This window comes from Myxocyprinus asiaticus, chromosome 9, assembly GCF_019703515.2.
Source record: "Myxocyprinus asiaticus isolate MX2 ecotype Aquarium Trade chromosome 9, UBuf_Myxa_2, whole genome shotgun sequence".
Classification (NCBI taxonomy): domain Eukaryota; kingdom Metazoa; phylum Chordata; class Actinopteri; order Cypriniformes; family Catostomidae; genus Myxocyprinus; species Myxocyprinus asiaticus.
The window spans coordinates 36,347,191-36,373,293 of NC_059352.1; the positions used below are offsets into that span (position 1 = coordinate 36,347,191).

The 26,103-nt window shown below is 44.7% G+C and overlaps 1 protein-coding gene across 1 annotated transcript in view; it reads left to right on the top strand.

Moving 5' to 3' along the window:
- The window catches only part of LOC127445679 (collagen alpha-1(XVIII) chain-like), a 161,508-nt gene that overhangs the window by 112,832 nt on the left and 22,573 nt on the right, over positions 1 to 26,103 (top strand). The window contains exons 12-27 of the mRNA XM_051705904.1: positions 3,110 to 3,229; positions 5,511 to 5,573; positions 14,179 to 14,298; positions 14,671 to 14,739; positions 14,860 to 14,886; positions 15,008 to 15,106; positions 15,208 to 15,243; positions 15,446 to 15,520; positions 15,659 to 15,691; positions 15,839 to 15,874; positions 16,471 to 16,530; positions 20,867 to 20,941; positions 21,053 to 21,088; positions 21,217 to 21,270; positions 21,412 to 21,489; positions 21,581 to 21,646. Of these exons, the coding sequence (XP_051561864.1) occupies positions 3,110 to 3,229; positions 5,511 to 5,573; positions 14,179 to 14,298; positions 14,671 to 14,739; positions 14,860 to 14,886; positions 15,008 to 15,106; positions 15,208 to 15,243; positions 15,446 to 15,520; positions 15,659 to 15,691; positions 15,839 to 15,874; positions 16,471 to 16,530; positions 20,867 to 20,941; positions 21,053 to 21,088; positions 21,217 to 21,270; positions 21,412 to 21,489; positions 21,581 to 21,646 (1,047 nt within the window). The remainder of the gene's footprint in view (positions 1 to 3,109; positions 3,230 to 5,510; positions 5,574 to 14,178; positions 14,299 to 14,670; positions 14,740 to 14,859; positions 14,887 to 15,007; positions 15,107 to 15,207; positions 15,244 to 15,445; positions 15,521 to 15,658; positions 15,692 to 15,838; positions 15,875 to 16,470; positions 16,531 to 20,866; positions 20,942 to 21,052; positions 21,089 to 21,216; positions 21,271 to 21,411; positions 21,490 to 21,580; positions 21,647 to 26,103) is intronic.

Consider the following 26,103-nt stretch of genomic DNA (forward strand, 5'->3'; position numbering starts at 1 on the left):
TCCGCGGCTGCGTTGGCACATCAACTGCCTCGAGTTACTGGCAATTCTGCTCGCCCTGCGGAGGTTCCGGCCGTTGATCCAGGGCAAGCACGTGCTAGTTCAGACAGACAGCACGGCAGCGGTAGCATATGTCAACCGCCAAGGCGGTCTGCGCTCCCGCTGTATGTCACAACTCGCCCGCCGTCTCCTCCTCCGGAGTCAGCAGCACCTCAAGTCGCTGCGAGCCACTCATATCCCGGGCAACCTCAACGTTACAGCGGACGCGCTGTCACGGCAGGTTCCCCACAGGGGAGAGTGGAGACTCCACCCCCAGGTGGTCCAGCTGATTTGGAGTCGATTCGGTCGGGCTCAGGTGGACCTGTTCGCCTCCCAAGAATCCTCCCACTGCCCGCTCTGGTACGCCCTCACCGAGGCTCCTCTCGGCATAGACGCATTGGCACACAGCTGGCCCCCTGGCATTCGCAAATACGCATTTCCCCCAGTGAGCCTACTTGCACAGACACTGTGCAAGGTCAGGGAGGACGAAGAGCAGGTCATCCTGGTAGCGCCCTACTGGCCCACCCAGACATGGTTCTCGGACCTCACGCTCCTCGCGACAGCTCCCCCCTGGCAAATTCCCCTTAGGAAGGACCTTCTTTCTCAGGGACAGGGCACCCTCTGGCACCCGCGCCCAGACCTCTGGAATCTCCATGTCTGGCCCCTGGACGGGACGCGGAAGACCTAGGTGGCCTACCACCCGCGGTGGTAGACACGATCACTCAGGCTAGGGCCCCCTCTACGAGGCGCCTGTATGCCTTGAAGTGGTCTCTGTTCGCTAAGTGGTGTTCTTCTCGACACGAAGACCCCCAGAGATGCGCAGTCGGATCAGTGCTTTCCTTCCTGCAGGAGAGGTTGGAAGGGAGGCTGTCCCCTTCCACCTTGAAGGTGTACGTTGCTGCCATAGCAGCACACCACGACGCAGTTGAGGGTAAGTCCTTAGGGAAGCACGATCTGATCATCAGGTTCCTAAGAGGCGCTAGGAGGCTGAATCCCTCCAGACCGCTCTTCGTTCCCTCATGGGACCTCTCCGTAGTTCTTCAGGGCCTACAGAGAGCCCCCTTTGAGCCTTTGCAGTCAGTCGAGCTGAAGGCACTCTCCCTGAAGACTGCCCTCCTGACTGCGCTCACTTCCATCAAGAGGGTAGGTGACCTGCAAGCGTTCTCTATCAGCGAAACGTGCCTGGAGTTCGGTCCGGGTTATTCTCACGTGATCCTGAGACCCCGACCGGGCTATGTGCCCAAGGTTCCCACCACTCCTTTTAGGGACCAGGTGGTGAACCTGCAAGCGCTGCCCCAGGAGGAGGCAGACCCAGCCCTGGCGTTGCTGTGTCCGGTGCGTGCTTTGCGCATCTATTTGGATCGCATGCAGAGCTTTAGACTCTCTGAGCAGCTCTTTGTCTGCTTCGGTGCACAGCGGAAAGGAAGCGCTGTCTCCAAGCAGAGGATCACCCACTGGCTTGTTGATGCCATATCTATGGCATATCTCGCCCAAGACATGCCGCCCCCGGTAGGGCTACGGGCCCATTCTACCAGGGGTGTAGCGGCTTCTTGGGCTCTGGCCAGAGGTGCCTCTCTAACAGACATTTGTAGAGCAGCGGGCTGGGCAACACCCAACACCTTTGCAAGGTTCTACAACCTCCGGGTGGAACCGGTTTCGTCCCAGGTAGTGGCACGCAACACAAGCGGATAAGCCCGGGATAGCCGGCCGGGTGTATCGCTTGCACATAGCGCCTCCCACCTCCTTTTGAGCTGAAGACGTGCGCTGTTAATTCCCAGTAGTGTTCAAAAGTTGTTCCCTGGTTGATTTCCTCCGAGCCCTGTGGCAGTCGAGTCTTCGGAGAGACTCACTGCCGGCCCAGTACACGTGCTATCTAAGAGCCCGGTGCTGGGGTAGGTGCTCCGCATGTGGCGGTTCCCTGTAAGGCTAACCCCATGCGATCTATATCTTCCGCTAGCTCGTTTCCCTGCTGGCAAACGGCGTCTTCCTTGGGCAGAGCCCCTCTGCCCCAGTCTCCATGTTGTAGTACCTCCTCCCCCATTGGGCAGGATCTACCTTGAAGGCTCTCCACATGGTTGGAAAGACCATGTGATGTATTCTTCCACTTAAATATCCCCCCTCTTGGGGCGAGGTGTGGTCTCCGCAGTGTCCTCCCCTTGGGAGGGACACCCCCCGACTAGACCTGGTGGCCCAGTCGGATAATCCCCCTTCTTTTTTAGGGAGTGGAAAAAGAGAAGGGGAAAAGAGGCCACGACTGGGTTAAGCCCGTCTCTATCTTTGGGTAGTCGACTTGTCCCCAAGTAGGGCCGTTCGACACTCATAACTGTGTTGGGGGAGGTTACGTGTCGACCTGGTGCGCTGGCTATGAGGCACACAGCAAGTCTGCCCACCACACACCGCCAGTTCACGTAACACAGTTCAGCCTTGTGGCGTTTTGTATAGGGACCCCTAGTGTCACTACATCGACACCAAAGTCGAGTGAGTGACAGATAGGGAACGTCATGGTTACTGGTGTAACCTCCCAAGAGTGACCCCTAGTGTCACTACATCGACACCAACGTCTCGTTCCCTCCATCAGGGAACGGAGGTTACACCAGTAACCATGACGTTTTACAAACAGGACACCGTACCGGCAACTTATAAGATATACTGTATATATAAGATACATACAGTATATATATCATAAATTAACATGTTTATTTGATGTTTATAAGGACACAGGAAGTATGTGATTTTGGGGGATGTGTGGTTTCAGTCAGTTCTAAACTTTTATGTACATTTAGAATAAATATTTGTGCAAACTTATTGATGACTTGTTATTTCTGTGTGAAACCATTCGTATGCAGATTTCAAGTACAAATACGTGCATATGCACAGTTAGTGAATGAGAGCCATTCTCTGCAACGCTTTTCATGTGGAGATCAAAGCAGAAGTTGAAGCTGGCATTGAGTGGCACTTGATGCTGCTGCTTGACGATGGTGTTAATCGCTATGTTGACGTCCTGATTCGGTCATGTGGAAGCTAGTAGTTTCTGTTGAATTCACTTAATTCAATATGTCCTCATCTTTCTCAGGGAGTTCGTGGACCTCCTGGTCCACCTGGTCCACCTGGGTCCCCAGGACCCAGTGGAGATTCAGGATTAGGTTCTACTGGAGCTGGCCCCACTGTAGAAAATGGGACCTCTGGCCATCCTGTAAGAAATTGTCCTCCCCTCACTACCTACTATAATAGATTAAAACCTAGACCCTCACCAATGAGCCACAGTGTGCCTGCACTCTCATTAGTGGCTTGTGATCACAGTTCAGTCATGACAACTCTCTGAAAGATTTAGCATGTTAATGTGGATATGACATATTGATAGGATATTGGTCTTGGTTGACTGGATCTGCTTGTGCTGCAGAGCAAGTACGGAAATTTGCTACTGCTATAACATACACAGACATACTGATTTAAGCATGTGGATATGCTGCTGTTGCTGCAAAATTAGAAAAAAACATCGAGCATGTAGGACATGCTACTGCACAAATAGACATACATAAAATACCCATGTAGCAGATCTAGACAGGTTGAGCTGGGGTGGAGGTGGGTTTCAGAGAAGAGGGTGGGTTTCGCTGCAGTGAAACCAGCTTTTCTGCAAAACTGAGCAATTTAAATGTTAGACAAAGAGAGAGAAACAAGTTGATTGGCTACCCGATTACAAGTCAATGGACCAATCAGCTTACACCATGCTAGCCGGTTTGCTTAACATGTCACATGTAAGCAAGCCGATTGGCTAACAGATAACAAGTTCAAAGAATCTATCAGCTTGCACCACATGAAAACTTGATTTCAACTTGATTTGAGATTCTTGCTCTGAGTGCTATGGATGTATAACCACGAATAAATGTGCTACCTGAAATAACGTGTTCTGTCCTTGCATAATTCCACCAGAAGGTGACAAATTGATTGGGAGATGTTATAAGACCATTTTAATTTTCAAAATACTTGGATTATTTTATACAATATTGCCAAAGTATCAATACACACAACAAAAACAGAGACAAGAAAAGAAAATAATAGGAATAATGCTAAAAATAAAAAAATAAAATAAGGTGCCAGTAATGGTAAAAAAAACAAAACAAAACATAACAATAACAATTAAATAAAAATAAACATTCAACAATACATTAATGAACATAAAATCATTATTATTTTCCAGGAAGGAGAGAGAGAGAGAGAGCCTATTAGTGCAAAATAGACCATTCTTAAAACATAGGATAACATAGATAACGTAACATAAGATACGTTTTTCAACCTACAATCTAATGAGGTTCACAGTAAAAATTATCCTGTTTATTTTACACTGTTTGGTATTAATTTTACTGAAAGCACCTTGGTAAGAAAATAAATGAGTATTTGTAAAGGTGGAAACTGACCTGAAAATGTAAAACTGAAAAGCATGCATGCTAACTTTTTTGTTCTCATGCACTGGTATGTCAGTGCATGCTGACTTGATTTTCTATTGATGTTAAGTGATGCAGGTCTGAATGACTGAATGAACTGAATGAATGAACAACTGAGTATTACTAAGCATATTTTAATGTAATCAAATGCAACATGTTTCCCTTGTTTTGAATATCTACTGTAACAGAATATCTGATTATAAGATCCTAATTTGTCAAGCACAAATCTGTGGAGTGTGATAAGAGAAAAATATTTACAAAACTTTTAAGAAATGAACATTACCACCCTATATTTTACAAATTGTCCTTAAGCCTCTGCTAAGATTGATTAAATTCTATAATAATTTAATTAAATTACTAAAATGCAGTGAAAAAAATGACAAGAGCGAGCAATCATGTATACCATGATATTCCAATAGCTGTACACTCTGTGGCGCATCTAAATCTCTTTTTGGAATAAAGGTTTAATGAGAATATTGCATTTGGTCGTAAAACAATGTGCATTTGAACATGGATTTGAATCAACACTGATTATGAGGTTAATCATTGAGTGAATAAATAAGTGCCCATGGATTCACTCACTTTCTTGAAGGCTTTGCCAACTGCTTATTATGAATTAATGCATTTTCACATGTGCTTTATAGTGCATTCTGTCTTAGCATATAAGGATATTTGTGCCCATTCTGTAGGTAGAGTGCATGTGCTCATTTATGTGTGCATGATTTTAATATTATTTGTGAATAATCAAGTTGGATGGATTTAGGAAAAAAAATTATTTCGTGCATACAGACGTTTTATAAATCGTTCATAGGAACATTTTAGGAAATGATCATGTTTAGCATATGATAATACGCAATTCTCTAAAAAGAGGCACCTGAAATTTTGGTGATGTTTCCCTACTGCTGAGATGAATGATAAAATTTCCAATAGAATGATATTGAATCAAATGGATAATAAAGTTCAGTTGCTTTTTATTAAATTCTATCTGACATTATTGTTTGTATTGTTGTTTGTTCTTCATTTTTAACTCAGGGTCCCCCAGGTCGACCTGGAATTCCTGGTGCTCCTGGGCCCCCTGGACCCCCTGGCCAAAAGGTAAAGGACATAACAGAGGTATTTTCATATCCCTTATATTAAAAGTAAAAACTATTCCTAATTGTTCCTGTAAGGGTAACTGTGGTATGCATGGCTTGCCTGGAGATGCAGGGGTTGAGGTAAGATATTCTGACAACTGTTGTTCTAGTTTGTTTAAAGAACTGTATGTGTAGATTTTATAAAAGAAAACGTCTTGGTTACTGATGTAACCTCTGTTCCCTGATGGAGGGAACAAGACGTTGTGTTGATGTAGTGACACTAGGGGTTCGATCTCGAGAGCCCCAATCACCTTTGCTTAAAATAGAAAAGGCCAATAAAAATTGGCGAGTGGAATTTGCATGCCACTCTCCGCCTTGGACATACGGGTATAAAAGGAGATGGCGTGCATCACTCATTCAGATTCATGCTGAGGAGCCGATAGAGAGTCCCAGCCATGTCAGTGGCCGGTTCAGCACCGCGGCAGGAGGCCCCCGGCCCCCAAGAGTGACCCCTAGTGTCACTGCATTGACACAACATCTCGTTCCCTCCATCAGGGAACAGAGGTTACCTGTCTGTCACTCACTCGACGTTGTGTCGATGTAGTGACACTAGTGGTTCCTATAGGAAACGCCGCAGGCGCTGAACCATGTCATGAGGCACAGAAGAGTGGACATGGGCAAGCTGCTGCGTGCCTCACAGTGAGCGCTTAACCATGTCATGACTTTCCAGCGAGTTAGGTAACTCTTCCTAGTCCCGTTAAGGGGGTAGAAGGCACTTACCCAAGTAGGCTACCAGCGGTGCCTTTTTTAATTTGCTGTTAAGCAATCTCCCGCCGAGCACTTTCTAGAATAGTGCTGGGAAGTGCTCTTCCCTCTCCAGGAAGGAGAGCACTACGGAGACCACATCCTGCCAGAGGGAGGTTAACATGTGGAGCATACCTCACATGGACTTACCAATGGGGAAGTACACATATGGAATGATACCACAGGAGGACCCTATCTACAGAGAGGGTACACAGCACAGTGGCCGAGACAGAGAAAGCTCTGACGAGGGGAAACACATGTTTCACCGAACAGTGGAAACTCATCATACAGGATTACCAAAGGGGAATCACCATGCATGGAGCGCTGAGCCTAAGCATACAGGCTCACCTGAAAAGGGGAATACCATGAGTACTGGGCCTGGTGGTGTTACTCCTCTGCCGAGTTCATCACCGGACAGTGCTAAAGAATTAAAGAGGCGTCCGGAGTTCACCGGTACGGGGAACTGTTGTGGAAAAAAGCGCACATTATCACCTTTGAAAAAGGGGAAAGGCGCAATGCAAGCGGTACACCCAACCGGCCACCCAGTCTACCTGCTGTTACCATGTAACACTTGGGTTGAAACTGGGTCTACGCGTAGGTTATAAAACTCGCAAAGGTATTGGGCCTAGCCCAACCTGCAGCTCTGCATATGTCTGCTAGAGAGGCCTCCCTTGCCAGTGCCCAGGAGGACGCAACACCTCTAGTGGAGTGCGCCCGGACCCCCAAGGGGCACGGCAAGTCCTGAGACTGGTATGTGAGAGAAATGGCATCCACAATCCAATGGGCCAGCCTCTGCTTGGAAACAGATTTCCCCTTCTGCTGTCCTCCAAAACAGATAAAGAGCTGCTCTGAGCGTCTAAAGCTCTGCATACGGTCCAGATAGATGTGCAGGGCACGAACTGGACACAGCAATGACAAGGCTGGGTCTTCCTCCTCTGAAGGGAGCGCTTGTAGTTTCACCACCTGGTCCAGAAAAGGAGTGGTGGGAACTTTGGGCATGTAACCGGGCCGGGGTCTCAAGATCACGTGAGAGTGTGCCGGCCCGAACTTCAGGCATTCACTGGTAGCAGAGAATGCCTGCAGGTCCCCCACCCTCTTGATGGAAATGAGTGCCACCAGGAGGGCCGTCTTCAGAGACAGAGTGCTGAGCTCGTTCTGCTCCAGGGGCTCAAACGGGGCTCTCTGTAGGGCAGGTAGGACTACAGAGAGATCCCAAGAGGGGATCAGGTGTGGTCTAGGAGGATTCAATCTTCTCGCGCCTTTGAGGAACCTGTTGAGCAGGTCATGCTGTCGTGAGGGACTGCCATCCAGTGTATCGTGGTGAGCTGCTATGGCAGCCACGTACACTTTCAGGGTAGAGGGAGACAGCTGTCTCTCCAGCCCTTCCTGAAGACAGCACAGACTCGACGGTGCATCTCTGTGGGTCTTCCCCACAGGAAGAACACCAGTTAGCGAAAAGATGCCACTTCAAGGCATACAGCCGCCTCGTAGAGGGGGCCCTGGCCTGAGTGATCATGTCTACCACTGCTGGCAGAAGACCTGTGTCCCATCCAGGAGCCAGAAGTGGAGATTACAGAGGTCCGGCCGCAGGTGCTGGAGCATGCCTTGCCCCTGAGTGAGAAGATCCTGCCTCAGGGGAATGCGCCAGGGAGGTGCTACTGCCAGGAGCATCAGATCCAAGAACCAAGTTCGGTTGGGCCAGTACGGCGCAACGAACAGGACTTGCTGCTTGTCATCCCTGACTTTGCACAGAGTCTGTGCAATGAGGCTCACAGGAGGAAACGCATACTCACATAGCCCCCGAGGCCAGCTGTGCGCCAAGGCATCCATGCTGAGGGGGGCCTCGGACAGGGAGTACCACAGGGGGCAGTGAGAGGAGTCTTTGGAGGTGAACAGGTCTACCTGTGCCTCCCTGAATCTCTCCCAAATCAGCTGGACTATGTGGGGGTGGAGACTCCACTCCCCGTGGAGCGTTACCTGCCGTGAGAGCATGTCCACTGCACGGTTGAGGGCTCCCGGAAGGTGAGTGGCTCGCAGAGACTTCAAGGTCTGCTGGCTCCAAAGGAGGAGGCGGCGAGCGAGTTGCGACATGCGACACGAGCGTATGCCGCCTTGGTGGTTTATGTACGCTATGGTCACCGTGTTGTCGGTTCGGACCAACACATGCTTGCCCTGAATCACCGTCCGGAGCCTCCTCAGGGCCAGCAATACTGCCAGCAACTCTAAGCAGTTGATGTGCTATTGGAGTCGGGGCCCCATCCAGACCCTTAGTTCGAGGCATCCATCGTGACCATGATGCGACTTGAGACCTGCTCTAGGGGAACACCTGCTCGTAGAAATGCCAGGTCCGACCAAGGGCTGAAAGTCTGATGGCACTGTGCCATGATGGTCACACACCGGATGCCGTGGCGCCATGCGCACCTCGGGACTCGAGTCTGTAGCCAGTGTTGAAGCGGTCTCATATGCATCAACCCGAGGGGGAGAACCGCCGCCGAGGATGCCATATGCCCCAGGAGCCTCTAAAATTGTTTCACTGGCGCCGCTATCTTCTGCTTGAAGGTCTTCAAGGTCTTCTCCCAGATGACCTGAAGACCGAGTCAGTCGAGGTGCTGAAGCACAAGATCCCTATGTGCACACAATAGATCTCGCGAGTGAGCTAGTGTAGGGCTTTACTGGTTGTTTAGATCAGTGTTACTATCAGAAATAATTAATGATTATTTCTTTAGTTGTTAATTAATATTTAAATTAAATAATAGAATCTAACTCATTAAAACCTCATATGGGGCTCCAGTAAATGTAGTGCGCTACGTTTAGGAGCGGGTTTGGTTATTAGCAATAATTAATAATTATCAAAGATAATTATTCATTATTAAAATCAAGAGAACATTGATTTGAATCAATGTTAGCTTTTTTAATCCTTTAAATCAACAATTATCAAAGATAATCGTTACTTGTTAACATCGATGAAACATTAATTAAAATTAACACTAGCTTATTGATCCTTCAAATTCAACAATCATCAAAGATAATTATCAATTATAAAAAAAAATCAATAGAATATTAATTTGGATTAATTTTGCCGGGGCACCACCCTGGAAAAAGGGACTAATAACCAGATAGTATAACAGTATCAATATTAGATTGTTCTCTTAGGAAAATCGACATCCGAATATCGATTTTCGAAAAGAAACAATGAATGAAGGCTTGAATCCGAGCACTGACATCCCGTCAGCATGTGACACAGGTGTATGCAGAACAAACCAAAACACTTCTCTTTGAAATATAACAAAGTTTATTTATGCAGTAATATCAATTAATAATTAATACAATGCAGTCAATAAACTTCCGACTTACAACTACAAACTAAACAGTGATATGATTAGATATGGAAACCAAAATAATCCTATAACACATGAGGGTGTGTGTGTGCGTGTGTGTGTGTAAGGAGGGACGCGCGCAAAATGGCGGACGTGACTCTCGTGGAGAGTATGTCACGCGAGACTTCCGGCCAGAGAATATGACCGCGAATGTGGGCGGAGAGAAACCAGTCAATGGCGTCTGCCAGTTTACCACATGTATCCACTTGTACGATAGCTTAGGGACAAAAACTGTACAAGCAATAACCTTGATACACAAGAATAACACACTATAATATTCTATCTCTGCCCAGACATAAACCTCTTACTTGAATCGCATGAGGATGCAGCTAGAATGTATGTTCATCTGTCCTTTAACTCCGACTCAGTTCCTCAAGGCTCAGGTGATGACAGGAGGCCTTTCCTCGCTCTGTCGGAGGGCGGTACGGCTGCTGATTCTCGGCGGGCTGGCAGAGAAATCAGCGACGTTGACTTGGTTGAAGATGGAAGAGAAATCTTTTCTCTCTTCACTTCTGCAGGCAAACGGATGAAGATGCGGATTGCTCGGCGGTCTCCTTCGGATTCGTTACAGTTTTCGGTGGAACACAGAGTAATCTCAACTCATCCAGTGAGATGGAGATTGTAAGGCCACAGTTTCAAGTCAGACGTTACTTCCTTGTGCCACAAGGCTACACCTGAGAGCAGTGATGAGCTGCGTCTACACACGGCGTGCAAAGTTGCTGGAAGCAAATCCCGGAAGCATTTCAGAGGTATTTCTACTCCTGATGATGTCATGGTTGAGGGGCGTTCTGTCGTGTGCCTCATCCAATAGGAGTTGAGAGTTCGATTCTTTAGTGAGCAAGGCTTCATGGGATTTATTGTCTGTTTTGGACTCCCTTTGTTTGATTTTGCTGTGGTTTTTATCAGTAAGATTTATGACTTTGTATGTGGGCCTCAGTTAGGTTTTACAACTGGGTTAGGCCTGCCATTGTCTTCTATCTGAATACATGAGACCAAACACAGGATTAGCCAGTCTTCGAGATAATTGAGAATGCGTATGCCCTTCTCCCTTAGCGGGGCCAGGGCAGCCTCTGCGACCTTGGTAAAGATGCGAGGGGACAGGGACAGACCGAAGGGGAGAACCTTGTACTGGTATGCTCGTCCCTCGAAAGAAAACTGAAGAAAGGGTCTGTGTCGAGGAAGGATCGATACGTGAAAGTACGCGTCCTTTAGGTCGATGGCCGCGAACCAATCCTGATGTCGTACTGACGCCAGGATGCGCTTCTGCATTAATATCCTGAATGGAAGCCTGTGTAAGGTCTTGTTCAGGGCACTCAGGTCCAAGCTTGGGTATGACCCTCCCCCTCTCTTGGGCATGATAAAATAAGGGCTGTAGAAGCCCTTGTGCAACTCGGCTACGGGGATGGGCTCTATTGCTCCCTTTGCCAGAAGGCACCCTCGCCCTGCACCATAGTGGAGAGGACGCCACTGAACCGGGGCGGGAGTCTGGCGAACTGGATTACGTAGCCGGGGCGAATCATCCTGATGAGCCAACATGAGGGGCTGGAGAGCTCTAACCAGGCCTCCAGCCTCCATGACAGCGGCACCAGGGGGACGACTGGACTTACCGTGCCCGGCAGGGTGGTTCACGGCAAGGCAGAGCAGGCGCTCCACCTGGAAGACAGCCCAGGGGGGACGTGCTGCTCTGCAAGCCTGCAACAGTGGCCGGTGACTGTGGCGGGCGAGTGGCCCCAGAGATCAGCACACTTACCTGTTCGCTGGCTGTCTCTCGACAGAGAACGAGGGAACAGGAAGTACTCGCATTCGCCTGATTGACCGGAAAGGCTTCCGGCGCCTGGCCATTGTGAGCGTGCTGGCCCAGGGAATGAGGAAACTGCTCTTTTATTGATCATGTGAGTGCCGAGGCCCAGAGGGCACTCGGTGATGTCATACTCACCACATGCTGGCCCAGGGGCGATGGTGGGGCTGGAGAGATGTCCCGGGCCAGACCGGTCAGGAGCGGTCGCCTCATCCCTGGGCGGGCCATGTTAGGACCACCTTGAAGCCCGTCTGGGGTTCTTGGGGGCCGACTGACAGGCAGGAGGATCTTTTTCTCTTTTTCTTTGCGGACTGCAATGGTACAGGAGCCGGGGCCGGTACCACAGGGGAACGGCTCTGGCAAGAAGCAGACGGGGTGCGGGACCTTGGTGGCCTGAAGGCGGCCAGGTCGCACCATGGCAGGATTGGTTTAATTGCCTCGGTCTGCTTTCTCACCGTCGAGAACTGATGGGCGAAATCCTCGAAGGTGTCGCCAAAAAGCCCCCCATGGGATATGGGCGCATCAAGAAAGCAGACTTTCTCGGCGTCACGTATCTCTGCTAGGTTGAGCCAAAGGTGCCGCTGTTGGACCACAAGCGTGGACATTGTCCGCCCCAGGGCGCGCGCCGTGACCTTCATCACACGTAAGGCGGGGTCGGTTGCAGTGCGCAGTTCCTGCATCAGACCTGGGTCGGTCCTACCCTCGTGCAGGTCTTTTAGCACCTTGGCCTGGTGGACCTGCAGGATGGCCATGGCGTGCAGAGTGGAAGCAGCCTGACCTGTGGCCTTGTAAGCCTTCATCATTAAAGAGGAAGAGAACTTACAGGCCTTGGAAGGGAGCCTTGGTCAGTCACGCCAGGTGGCTGCGCCCTGTGGGCATAAATGCACCACTACGTCGTGCTCCACCTGGGGAAGCTCGACATATCCCTTAACCGCTCCGCCGTCAAGGGTAGTCAGAGTGGACGAGCCTGCAAAGTGTGTGCAGGCAGTAAAAGGTGCCTTCCACGACTTCGTTAGCTCCTCGTGCACTTCCGTGAGTCGTGCTCCGAGCCCAGAAACCAATCATCCAGCTGCGAATGCTCAGGGCAGGGTGGAGGGTTCCACTTCAGCCCGATGTTTGCAGCCGCTCGTGCAAGCACGGCTGCCATCTCAGCGTCCGACTCATCCTATGCTCTACCACCTTTGAGTGGGAGCTCAGAAGATTCGTCCACTTCCGACAGCAGGAGCCCACCCTCCGATGCCGTGACCGAAAGCTCATCCTCGTCACGAGCTACGAACAACACATTAATCCCACCCTGAGACAGACCGCCTGCTTCGCTCAACAGCTCGTCCGGACAGAATGAGCATGCTGGGGGATGGGAGGTCTGCGGGGGCTGAGCCGGCGGAAACACTCCCATGTCCACATCCAGATCACCCACGGTGCTTGCCGATCTGGCCGGCTGAGCGTCAGCCCAGGACGGACCGGGTTGGGGAGCAGCCGCGGTGGCTCCTTGCTTCATGAAGAAGGAAGTGAGCCGCGACCGCAACGTTCTCATAGGCATGTTCTTGCAATGAGAACATAACCCTTCCACGAAAGCCGCCTCGGCAGACACTCGAGGCAGATTTCATGGGTATCCGGAGGGGAGAGATAACGGCCACATCCAGAAGCGCAAATGCAGAAGGACATCTTTAAAAAGATGGCAAGCGTTTGCGTGAGCTCTTTTAGAAGGAAATATACTCTTTCTAATATACTCTTTTAGCACCTGCAGACTTAGGTTGCCAAAGCACTCAGGGGAAACACAGCACTCAACCGTGTGAAGGTGACCGCTGATATGCACCGTAAGAATCCAGCAGCATAGCAAAGAGTGAGAGGACGAACACACATGCATTCGGCTCCGAAGAAAAAATCTGAATGAGTGATGCATGGCATCTCCTTTTATACCCATATGTCCGGGGCGGAGAGTGGCATGCAAATTCCACTTGCCAATTTTCATTGGCCTTTTCTATTTTAAGCAAAGGTGATTGGGGCTCTCAAGATCGAACCCCTAGTGTCACTACATCGACACAACGTCGAGTGAGTGACAGACAGGGAACTGAAATTTAACATCTAAAATCAGACCTATTTTCATCACATATCTCAGAAAGTTTTTAAATTGGGAAGATCATATATGTTTTTCTCCCTGTAGCAAAGTTCTTCCTCCACTGACACTTCTTTTTTCTTCAATTGGCTGTCTTCCTGGGGGACTGGTTGGGCACAGGTGTCCTACATCATGCCTATAAGAACTGCATTGCTAACTGTACTGAGTGTGGTGTGTCAAAGTTGTCAAAACAATTCAATTAATAAATTATTAAATTAATTAGTTCACTGAAGACTTCAGTAATAGTAATAGTCAAATGAATGTCTACCTACAAAGAGTGCGAGAGAATCCAACATTTCTGATTTATATGCTTTAGCCCTCCTCATGATCAATTTGAATCTATGTACTGATCTATAATTGTTTGAGGCTTGCATGTTCTTATGGGCATGAGTATTTTCATCATGCTGTAACCAGGGAAGTGCACACATCCTGCACTACATTTTTCTCATAAATGGTCAGTACTGTAAAAACTATTTTCTGAACACTAAAAGTCTTAATTATCCACCCTCCCATCCTATTCCCTTCTCTGTAGGGTGCACAGGGTTCTTCGGGGATGTCAGGGCAGGAAGGGCTGGCTGGACTCCCTGGTCCCAGAGGACCTCAGGGACCCCCAGGACCTCCTGGACCCCCTGGACCTGCCTTCAGAATCACTGTAAATTAAGTAATCTTTGAAATTCGGCATCACTATTGCTTTTGCCCTATCTTGGGGGGGGGGGGGGGGTTCCACCTACGTTTCACCTATGATAGTAAAACCTGAATTTAGCTACATTGTGTGGGCCAGCCAACCAGGTCCTTACAAGAAAAATGCCTCAAAAATATACTAGATAATGTTTAAATTAATATCTAAAAATGCTAAAAGTTTTCTGTGAGGGTTATGTTTAGGGGTATGGTATAGAACAATTGAACAAAAGATACAATTAGCTCAGTATAAAAACAATAGAAGTCAATGGAAAGTCCCCACCAAACATACAAAAACAAACATGTGTGTGTGTGTGTGTGTGTGTGTGTGTGTGTGTGTGTGTAGACTGACGGAAAAGAAAAAGAAGTTCCTCTTCAGTACATTCCAGGCATCATGGGGCAACCAGGTCCACAGGTATAAGCTGTTGTTATACCATTACTCCACAGGTATAAGCTGTTGTTATACCATTACTTTCTGCAGATGTGATAAATGCTGTACTATCACACCTCAACTCTATGTTTCTTCTCTATGAAGGGACCTCAGGGGATACCTGGACTACCGGTGAGATAATGATTTAATTTTTTTATAATGGAAGAAGAAATACACTTAATGTTACTACATTTCAATATTATCTTCCATGGGCACATATTTTGTTTCTCTTTTTCATCTTTAACGTCTACAGGGTAAAGCTGGTTTCCCTGGTATTCCAGGCCAGAAAGGCAATGAAGGGTCAAGAGGGGGAGAGGGAATCCCAGGTTTAGATGGCTTCCCTGGAAGAATAGTGAGTGGTAGTTGCCTGTCTTTGATCAAGCTAGGAGTTCAGCTTTAAAAAGTAATCTTGTAGCTTTCATTTATATTTTATCAATTTAAACTCTTTTACAGGGGCTAAAAGGGGAAAGAGGATGGAAAGGTGACAAAGTGAGTGATCATTTTTTTAAATTTGGAGACTGAGGGAAATTGCTCAGTCACAATGGTGGAAGAACAGGATAGTGATCTCTGTAACTCAGCAATTAATGGTTTACTCAACCCTCATCAGCTTTGGTATTCAAACAACTGTAACATTGAAACCATTCAGTGGACCTATACAACAAGTTTATAATCATCAATCATTTTTCTTCAGGGTGAGCCTGGTCATAAACAAGGGCCTCCAGGGCCACCTGGTCCTCCTGGATCACTTATGTATATTAATGGCAGTGTAAGTTTTGTCATTATTATTATTATTATTATTTTTTTTTACTCTTTAAGGACTTATGCATGTATATTACACCACATTGCTCCTTCAGAACTTATCACTTCTCAGTACCTTTTAATGCCAAATTACTTTTAATTTCAGAAGGATGGAGGGTATGGAATCCCTGGACCACAGGTGAGATGCAACAATTTAAATGATAATAGTAATTGAAAGCTGTGTAATTATGATTTGCGAATTTGCATAACTCAATAATATAATGCAGACAGAACAACATTTTCTTTGCATTATGAATAACTTTGTGTTTTGTTCTTGTTTTTTCAGGGTCCACCTGGTATAGCTGGACAGGCAGGATTCCCTGTAAGATTTAATGTGTAAAATAATAAGATAATACACAGCTGCTAGATGGTTTAGCACTGACAGGCTTCATGAAACTAAGCTTCTGTTTTGTGGCTATCCACAGTTGTTGTCTAGTCCTAATAAATACTGTTTTTAATACTTAAATTTTTTTCTAAGCAGTGAGATTTTTAAATGTTTAAATCTGTTTTGGAGCCCACTGGAAAAATGTGCCCTGCTTTGAGCTTGACAGAAGGCTTTCCTCCAATGTGCTACTGTATATGCGACAACATCCATTTCTGCCTCAGCTGATGCATAATAGTTTTGTCTCTCAGCAGCAGACATGTTGTAGCTTCTTTAATCTTGTTGCTACGTTTACTGTTATTAATCTAAAAATAAAAAATACTGAATGGTTTGGGCAAGTTTGAAAATATTTTTTTAGGGGGGGCCAGAGTGCAACTGTGATAGATTGCGAGAATTTAGATTTTTGGTTGTCTGTGTCAGCCTACTGAGGTGAAGATGCTATGAATGATGCACAATTACACTTTGATATATATATATATATATATATATATATTATATATATATATATATATATATATATATATATATTCATTTAGGGACCAATGGGACCAAAAGGTGATCTTGGGGCACCAGGACTACCAGGAGACTCTATCAAGGTAAAGTTTATTTCAGACATCAGAACTTGAAGCAAAAGAATAATGAAAAGCTAACTCTGAGATAGAGGGGACAGGTATACAGTATGTATGTACCACTGAACTGACCTGTTGAGGCACTCACCTTTTGGAGCACATACCACGAAAATGACCTAACTAAAATGGTTACAGTTTCTGAACCCTTTGAGCTACAGGCTTAGTTAGATAAATTAATACATTATTTGTAAAAATGTTGGAGAAAAGCTTAAGTATATGGGAACTGAAGAGTTTAGCGCAGAACCTTTTAATTATATAGTATATAAAAAATATACATTAAGAATTTGCCAGAGCAACCCAAAAAAGCAGTGGTCTCAAAACCACAAGTCTCAATAAATTAAGTTTCACAAAACATAAGGCTCCTGCAAGCTTTTTTCTATGTCTAGGCAGATTTCCAAAAATGACAACTTGGGGACTCCAAAAGGCCACTTGGTAACCAAATGATTGTTGGGGTACAGAAAGCTATTACAAGTCATTTTACATATACCACATGTATTGAGCATTTAACCAGTGTGCAATTTGTTAAAAAAAAAATAAAAAATAAAAAAAAACAGAGGGGGCAACATTTGAATGTCATCATTGAAATTTTAATGTAGAAATTCAGACGACAGTCTAACATTCTCAACAAGTAGACTAAAACCATGAAATAATTGTTTTACCTGAATTAACTGAATTTAACTGAATTAAAACAATCAACTGTATTAACAGTTGTCTTATTAACTGGAATTAAATTAAACAATTAACAGGCCCCTGAGGCATTAGGGTTAAGCTGTCAAATGTTTTGCTGCAGGGCATTAGATACAGTACTTCTCAGATAAAGAACAAATTTGATCATCAGCCATCTATCCTGACAAATCTGTAACATGCAATGGCATCTGAGGGTCATTATTTAGTGTGGTGCACAAACACCCACTTAACAATCAATTATTTGACCAGTCTTTGAAACACTGACAAATAATTCCAAATTACGTCTGTCATTTTGACAAATAAAAATAAATACAAAATAAAAAAACATTTTAACCTAGTGCATCAGTTTTGACTTCACTCTTCTTGCTGTCAGGGCTGGATATAAGGTGACAGGGACTCCTGGGCTGTATTCATAGTTGGGGCCCTACCTACACCATAAAATATTGTGCTACAATTTCAGAAAGAAAAATGTAAGGTGTGAGAAAGTTCGTTGGGTAGGAAAGGAGGAAATGGGAAACTTGGGATTTAAACTAAATGGTAGAACTTTAATTAAACAAATTAAAAATGGCTTTTCAGCACAACAATCAGCAGATCAGTCAGAATGCAATTCAGTCTTTTTCTGTCTGGTAGCTCTCTCTCTTTTCGTCTCTGGTGTTGTCCCTTTTTATCGCTCTCCCCAGTGCTTACTGCAATCAGAAACAGGTGTTAGACATTATAGCGGTCAGGTGTGTGCACCCTTATCGCTTTCTCTCCGGAGGAATGCTCGACCAAGCCCTGCCGCCACATAAGGTATTATATAAGTGACCATATAAGTGTAGCGCTGAGTGCTTCAAGCTCTAGTTACAAACACAGAGAGAACAGAAGCATTGTATGTCAGTGATATCAAAAACATTCTGTAATAACTTTGTTTGAACTCCACTATAGGTTTTTCATATCCAGCACCTCCCTATATTATTATATGTACATACTTACATGGAAAGGCATACACCTACATAATTATCCGGAAAACAAATACAAATGGACATAATAATGGATAAAAATAGACCATGATTGGGTTTCCTGAAGCACTAAGTAGCACGTAAGCAGCTATCTCTATGGAATATTTCCCAAAAGAATCGTTATCTCAATAGCACGTAAAAACTTTTGTAAGCTTCAGCACACTCCTATGTCCATTTTGTGCAACTATCTTTCTCGCATCTTTCAGTTTTTAAGAGAAAAAGTGACATTTAATATATTGTATTGATATATTTTGGTCCTTGGATAGATAAGCCTAGCCTCTGAAATCCTGTCTTCCCAAAACCATCATTATTTCTTTTATGACATTCATTAATATTTAGTATCTTTCAGCACCCTGATAAGATTACATAATATTTCCATTTTTGACAGTGTTTCCACGCTATTTTCCTATTGAGAAAACAAACTAGACATATTGGTGAAAGTTTCAGCCTGTTAGTTCAGCACATTTGGAATGGACATCTCTCGCAACAAAGAACTTGTATGAGGAATGAATAGCGAGTGATATACTATGTGCCAGTTCAGGCAAAAACATATGACGTATGACCTTAAAAGTTTTAGTTGCAACGTTATTGGGAAACTCAGCCCATTATGGAAATTTTACAACTCAGTCATCCAAGTGACAGATAATTATTATTTGTAGCGCAATACTATCCCCCATGTCATTCGCCCACACCCCCTATTTCGTTTTAAAAATATGTATGTAAATGGTAAGCTTATAAGGAAAATTTTCTTTAAAATTAGCTGATAAAATTGGAAATATAGAAATATATCTGGCACGTCAACCGCATGCAGTGACTGGTGAACTAATTTCCTTCATAAGAGCGCGTGGGCAATGACAGAATTCTGGCAACAGCAAGAGGTAATCCTGGAAATTCTTTTGTCTTTGGTTTCATGAAAAAAAAAGGTTGTTCCATTCTTCTATTATGTTCAGCAAAAATATTCCTTTGCTATCTTTTTTTTTTACCTTATGTGAACGAAGCACTTTGTCATGTTTTTGCCTACGTGTCTTTGTAAATTCAGCAATTTGTCTTTGATTGTGGTAATTACCTCCTCACACACTTATATACTGATCATCTGTAATTTTCAGTGAGAATTTGTGATCGGTCTCTTTCTTACAATATCTGACAATCAATCTTTCTTTCTGACGGTTTAATTAGTTGACATACGTTATATTTGGGTAAAGGCGGGGCCCATTAGCAGAAGCCCAGTCAAGCCCAATGGTAAGTCCAGCCTTGCATGCTGTGCATGTGCCCTGTTTATTCCCTGGTATTAATATGCGTTACGATGCGTATTAACAGGCGCCATCATCATTTACACCTGGTAATAGGTGTCTCTTTTGTGTTTGGATTTTGAGTAGGATGCTGATTCTTTCTTAGTCCAGGACAAGTCGCACATGTGTTTTATCAGTAGGCTGCCTGCAATGCTGAAAAGAAAATCTGTAACACAAGATAAAATAAAAATGTATATTTGTCAGGTGAAACAGGTGGCAATGTGCTGTGCTGACTAGATAAATCTCACCTAATATCAAGGATGGCAATAGCTAATAAAAAAACACACCGATGACTGGACACATATAAACATTAGACCTAATAATATAATAAAATATTGGGCATGGGTTGGACTTGTGATTATGGTTGGCAGCTGGCTATTTTTATTATCTAAGGTAGTAATGTTATGACTACTTGACTCACTTTATTTTCTTTGCTTATTCATTTCAGTTTTAAAAAAATATGATGAGATGTTTATTTTCTTATGTTTCATTCTTGCATGTCTTAGCTAGCCAGTGTTAATGTTTGCTACTCTGAGTGTCTTGGCTGTTATCGTTGACAGTGACAAACTATGGAACTGGATTGATTTTGCCATTCAAGGCGCCGTTATCAAACTATCACTATAATATGCCTTACAAAAAATCTAGAGTTCTGACAAACTTGCACAAATTTCCCACTCATTATTTTCACATGCAAATGAGCTTACAATTTACCACAAATGTTTGCCAGATGTTTTCGGCTCTTCATCAGTAGTGGTGAAACTGCAGCAAACCTTTGCCGACAATGAAGATTTTGCAGCAAGTTTGTCAGAACTCTCAATTTTTGTATGCATAAGCCCATTGGTTCATTCCACAGAACTAGATGGTGCGGTATTTAAATTTTTTAACTAAAATTTTACAAAAATGTTTAAATGTCGCACCATATACTGTCAGATATGGGAAATGCATTCAGTCTGACCAGAAGCTGGGATAAAACGTTTACCCTCCATGGATGAAAAATTAGTGACCAGAAGGGGGATATCAAAAGCAGAGTGGGTGGTAGCTGCAGCACTTGTTTGGTGCACTTTGTTTGCTGCAAAAACATTTTTTACATTTTAATTAGACTGATTTATAAGACATACCTAGAAAAAGTCACCATAGGAACAGGACAAAACTTCAAAATATACAAAGCAACAAACCAAAAGACACATGAACACAAAACACACAAACCTGTTACAATGTATGAAGATATACTGTACCGTTGTTTTGAAGATACTAATCTTATCATTTTTTCTAATCTAATTCATTTTTCATCTTTTTAAATTACGTTCAGTCTTTTTCTCTTTTCTTTAGGGTCAGAAAGGTGAGCCTGGATTGATTCTTCTTGACTCCAGTGGTAACCCCATTGGTGGACTAGCTGAACAGTTGGTGAGAGACCCGTGGCTTTCAAAGAAAGATGAGCTTGGTTAGATGATTATTGCTGAGTACACATTGTAAGACAATTATTTAGTTACTGTGCCTTTAAACTCCTGTTTTTAGGATGATTCAGGACCTCCAGGACCAGAGGGACCTGTGGTGAGTCTTTGTTTCCATTCTTGCTAAAATACAGCACAAAAAAGCTCTAAATGACAGATTTTATTAGCAAAAGGTGTAGTGGAATTCAGTCTCTCCAAGAATAGATATATATGTTTTTCACTAATTAGGGACCAGTTGGCCCACCTGGACCAAAAGGTGAAATAGGACTTCCGGGTAGACCAGTGAGTACCTCTGAAAACTTCCTAAGTCCTTAACTTTTCTGGTATTGAATTACAGCATTATTGTCCAATAGCATATATTAACATAACATAACCTGTTTAACATAGGTTAAATGTAATTATACATATTCTTGTTTGTATAAGGGTCGACCTGGCTTGAATGGTAAAAAAGGGGAGAAAGGTGATTCAGGCTTTGCTGGAGGAAACGGTTATGGCTACCAAGTAAGAAATAGGCAACTTGTTATTCGTGTTATTATGTTTTATTGTTACTAGATGATTGTCAGAACACAAAATGTATTTAAACTGATTTTAGGGCCCCCCTGGCCCACCTGGACCACCCGGACCTCCTGGACCCCCTGTTTCTGTGGACAGACTTAATGTGAGTGATAAATGGATATCTATTGGTTTTGTTTTGCTATAAAACTTCAAATCTTTTGAAATTCATGCATATTTTTCTTTCCTGACAGTATTAAAGGGGTCATGAAATACTTTTTTGTTATTTTCTCTAAGGTCCACTTATAATGTTAGTCAAGTTTGTTGCACCAAAAACATAATTTAAGTAATAATTTAGTAAAATATAATTATTTACCACTTTGTCTCTGGCCCTCAGACTGAAACGCTCGGTTTATCCACTGCTTCTCCTTTATAAGACTTTAATTTAAATGTTATTACTGGCTAATATCTTTGCATAGCAAACAACCATTTATGACCCCACAATACATAAATGTGAACACTGAATTGTAACCGGTGCAACCCCTCAAATACATCCATATATGTTTGAAACTCAATTGGAAGTAAATAAGCCAGCTCCACAACCACAAAAATTATATCAGTGTTTACACATAATGCACATTTGACACAAAATAACTACAAGAACAAAGATGGCAAAACACTGTTTCTACTGAATGTTTCCAACTGTTTACTCAAGCCCCAACATGATCTCAGGAAATCGGCATGTTGTTTACGGTTTCAGTACCGAAAACAAAACAGAAACTAGACTGACTGAATCTGGAGACAGGAAACAGGGAACAGACCAGAACACGCTGAGTTGCAACACAGCAAAAACTCCAACAAAGACAGAACAACAAAGGAGAGAATATATAGGAGCTGGTAATTAGAGGCATGTGCCGCTGGTGACGAGCTGGGTGGAGAACTAACAGATGCTGGTTACTGGGCTGAGCAACAGACTTGTGGTTTGTGTCTAACAGGTGCTGGCCACTGGACTGAGCAAAGAGCTGGTCGATGGCTGCTATGGAATGGACAGCTAGTCGACAGCCACTGGGAACTGGACAGGCTCGTCGACAGCCACAGGGAACTGGACGGACTCGTCGATGACCACAGGGAAAAGGACAGGCTCGTTGACAGCCTCAGGGAAATGGATAGACTCAATGACTACAGGGAACTGGACAGGCTCATAGACAGCCACAGGGAACAGGACAGGCTCGTCAACGGTCTCAGGGAACTGGACAGACTTGATGACCACAGGAAACTGGACAGGCTTGTCGACAGCCACAGGGAACAGGACAGGCTCGTCAACGGTCTCAGGGAACTGAACAGACTCGATGACCACAGGGAACTGGACAGGCTTGTCGACGGCCACAGGGAACAGGACAGGCTCGTTGATGGCCACAGAGAACAGGACAGGCTCATCAACAGCCTCAGGAAACTGGACAGACTCGATGACCACGGGTAACTGGACAGGCTGTGTGGTGACTGCTGTGGTCGGGAGCGCTGGCCTTACTCTGCTTCCTTCTCCTCCTCCTCTGGACGGTCGGAATCACTGCATCGGTCAGTGGTGGTCAGCAGCAGCCTCCTCCACCTCCTGGTGGTCAGCAGCGGCATCCTCTGCCTCCTGGCGGTCAGCAGCGACCTTGAGCAGGGGGGCTGCAGCTGACCCCGTACTTCCTCCTCCGTTTACGGATCATAAGAGGACTGGGGATTGGGCTTGTTGAGGGTGGGATGATGGTATGGTCTGCCAGGGGAAATCCCTCCCGGGATGGGAGTGCAGACTCCCTGCACTCGTAAAGGTGGTCAACAAAGTCCCAAAAGGAAACAGGGAACAGACCAGAACACACTGACAGAATTGCAACACAGTAAAAAAATCCAACAAAGACAAAGGAGAGAATATATAGGAGCTGGTAGGCAGTTGCCAAGGAGGCAGTTGCCGCTGGTGACGAGCTGGGTGGAGAAACAATCAGTCATCCTGGCAACAGAGCTGACATTCTCCACGTGGCACCTGCAAAACACAAGAGGGAAAGAGAGGGAAACACAGACACACACAAGACAGACAGAAGGGACTGTCCAGCCCAGAATGTGACAACCCTAGGATCGGCCACAGTATCCCAACTCTCTGACAAGAGCCATCTCCTATTAGACATTTTCACAAGGGCTCCATCATGTTTACCTTCCCTTGTGGCGTGACCAGAAACTCGCTGCATTGGCAGCGTGGGAGACCCGGGTTCGGATCCTGCATTAAAACCAGGAAGTAATCGCCTTCGCATAATCAGTGACAAGTATGATTCGGAGGTTACATTTTTCTCACTAACATTACATTTTTACTTCATTGATGGTTAGATTTGGGTTAAGGGTACAGTTTATAAAATAAACATCCGTCTGCAATATATTACAGTCTGTTCCGCTAAAAAACAACTTGCTTGGGGCCTGGGTAGGTCAGCAAGTAAGGACGCTGACTACCACACCTGGAGTCGCAAGTTTGAATCTAGGAAGTGCTGAGTGACTCCAGTCAGGCTTCCTAAGCAACTAATTGACCCGGTTGCTAGGGTGGGTAGAGTCGTGTTGGGTTAACCTCCTCGTGGTCACCATAATGTGGTTCTCGCTCTCGGTGGGGCGCGTGATGAGTTGTGTGCGGATACCACGGAGAATAGCGTGAAGCCTCCGCACACGCTAGGTCTCCGTGGTAACACGCTCAACAAGCCACGTGATAAGATGCGTGGATTAACGGTCTCAGATGCGGAGGCAACTGAGATTAGTCCTCCGCTACCCAGATTGAGGCGAGTCACTACACCACCACGAGGACTTAGAGTGCATTGGGAATTGGGCATTCCAAATTGGAGAGAAAAGGAGAGGAGAGAAAAAAAAAAGAAAAAAAACTTGCTTCACAACTCGCTTCTGGCGCCCCACTGTGGACATTACACCAAGAAAATGCCCCCACGTGCCCATACGCCCAACAAGGTCTACTGCTTTGGCCATGGGGGGCAGTGTTTAGAATTTCGGTAAGTACGGACCGATTTTAGCTAAAGCCAACCTACTTTTTCCCGATTTCACTGTGAGATCAGTCTGCAAGCCCAGATAGCAAATGCTGCACTCAAAGCCATACATTTTAAACTGTCATTAACAGAAACATTAATGATTGAAACTGGTTACTTACGGGTTTGATGTTGGGTCCAAAACAGTTTTTAACCCAGTCTTTTTTTGCCCCATCTTCCACTAACAGTTCCTTTGTAAAGCCTGCATCATATTGTGACCGGTTCAGAAACAATACACGTGAAATGTGCTGAACCCATAAAAGGTTGCATTCAGAGGATGCTTCGAAGGGGGCTAAGGCAGATATGCTGGTCTTCACTGCAGTGACTTCCCACATCTTCCATTTTAGTTTACCAGCGCCGTCTGGCACTTATTAAAAATGGGGAAACACAAACTACTGTTTTTGGTATCTGCAATATTGCTCCCAACTACTGCTCAAACTACTACACAAATGTGAAATATTTTTACCTTTAAAAAGGTAATTTTTTCTAGCCTTATGCCAAATAATTTAAACAATTAATTCAATTTTAAAATGTCATGTTTTAGTAATTACAAAATTGCATAATCTCTACATTGCATAATGTGCATTGTAACTGAAAAAAAAAAATTCTCAATCACATATTTCCAAATATTATGGCTACTAAATTAACAGCCAACAAAACAAATGCACCGACACAGAGGAGTAGACAGCATTTCTCCAGATTTGGAATGAGGAGCTTATAAAAAAAACTTAGCAACTCCTTAATGCCAACTGAATAAAACAATGCAAAATTAAACATTTAACAATGAACATCAGAGATATGATTCATACACCAAAAGTGGTTAATGTTCTGTAAAATTATTATTGTATCATTAATAACATATTATGATATCAAGGCCATTTAACACATCCAGATATTATTTTTGTCAATATTATTATTAACTACATTGTAGCATTTGATCATTTTAGCGTGGGAGCATGACATCGAACTGATGCCGAGCGTGAGAAGTGGAGTGCCCGTCTGTGTGTGTTTATGGCGCGAGCATCCGCCACTGACTTGGCAACATCTGCACAACGGACGGCAAGAAACAAATAATGTTCAGCGAAAATTCAAATGAAGAACACGATGGATATATTAATTTAGAACTATATTAGATTGCAGGGTTTTTTGTTTTTTTTTTTGCCCCGAGCCTCCGTTAAATTCCGACCCTGGATGAAACTAGAGATGGAGATGAGAGATGTACCACGTGTTTATGCATCTCTCTTCACCATGCAGCTGGCACATTACGCAAAGCATTTTTGCTATTTCTGCCTTTATTGCAAATGGGCTGCATTATGATATAACGAGGGAGTGCCCAGATATGAAAAGGCACACGCGCTTGCAATGTTAACAGCTTTGTTAATTATAAACAGGAACGATATAGTTTTATCGCATCGCTCGCTTACAGAGATGTTGTATAATGCCATTTGCATGTCAAATTAACAGGTTTAGAAAGGTTTATCTGTAACATCTTAAGTTCAGTAACTATGCGACAAAGCACTTTTACACTTCTGACGCTGCTGACAGCTGCACGAGAGAGAAACTGAGAAAC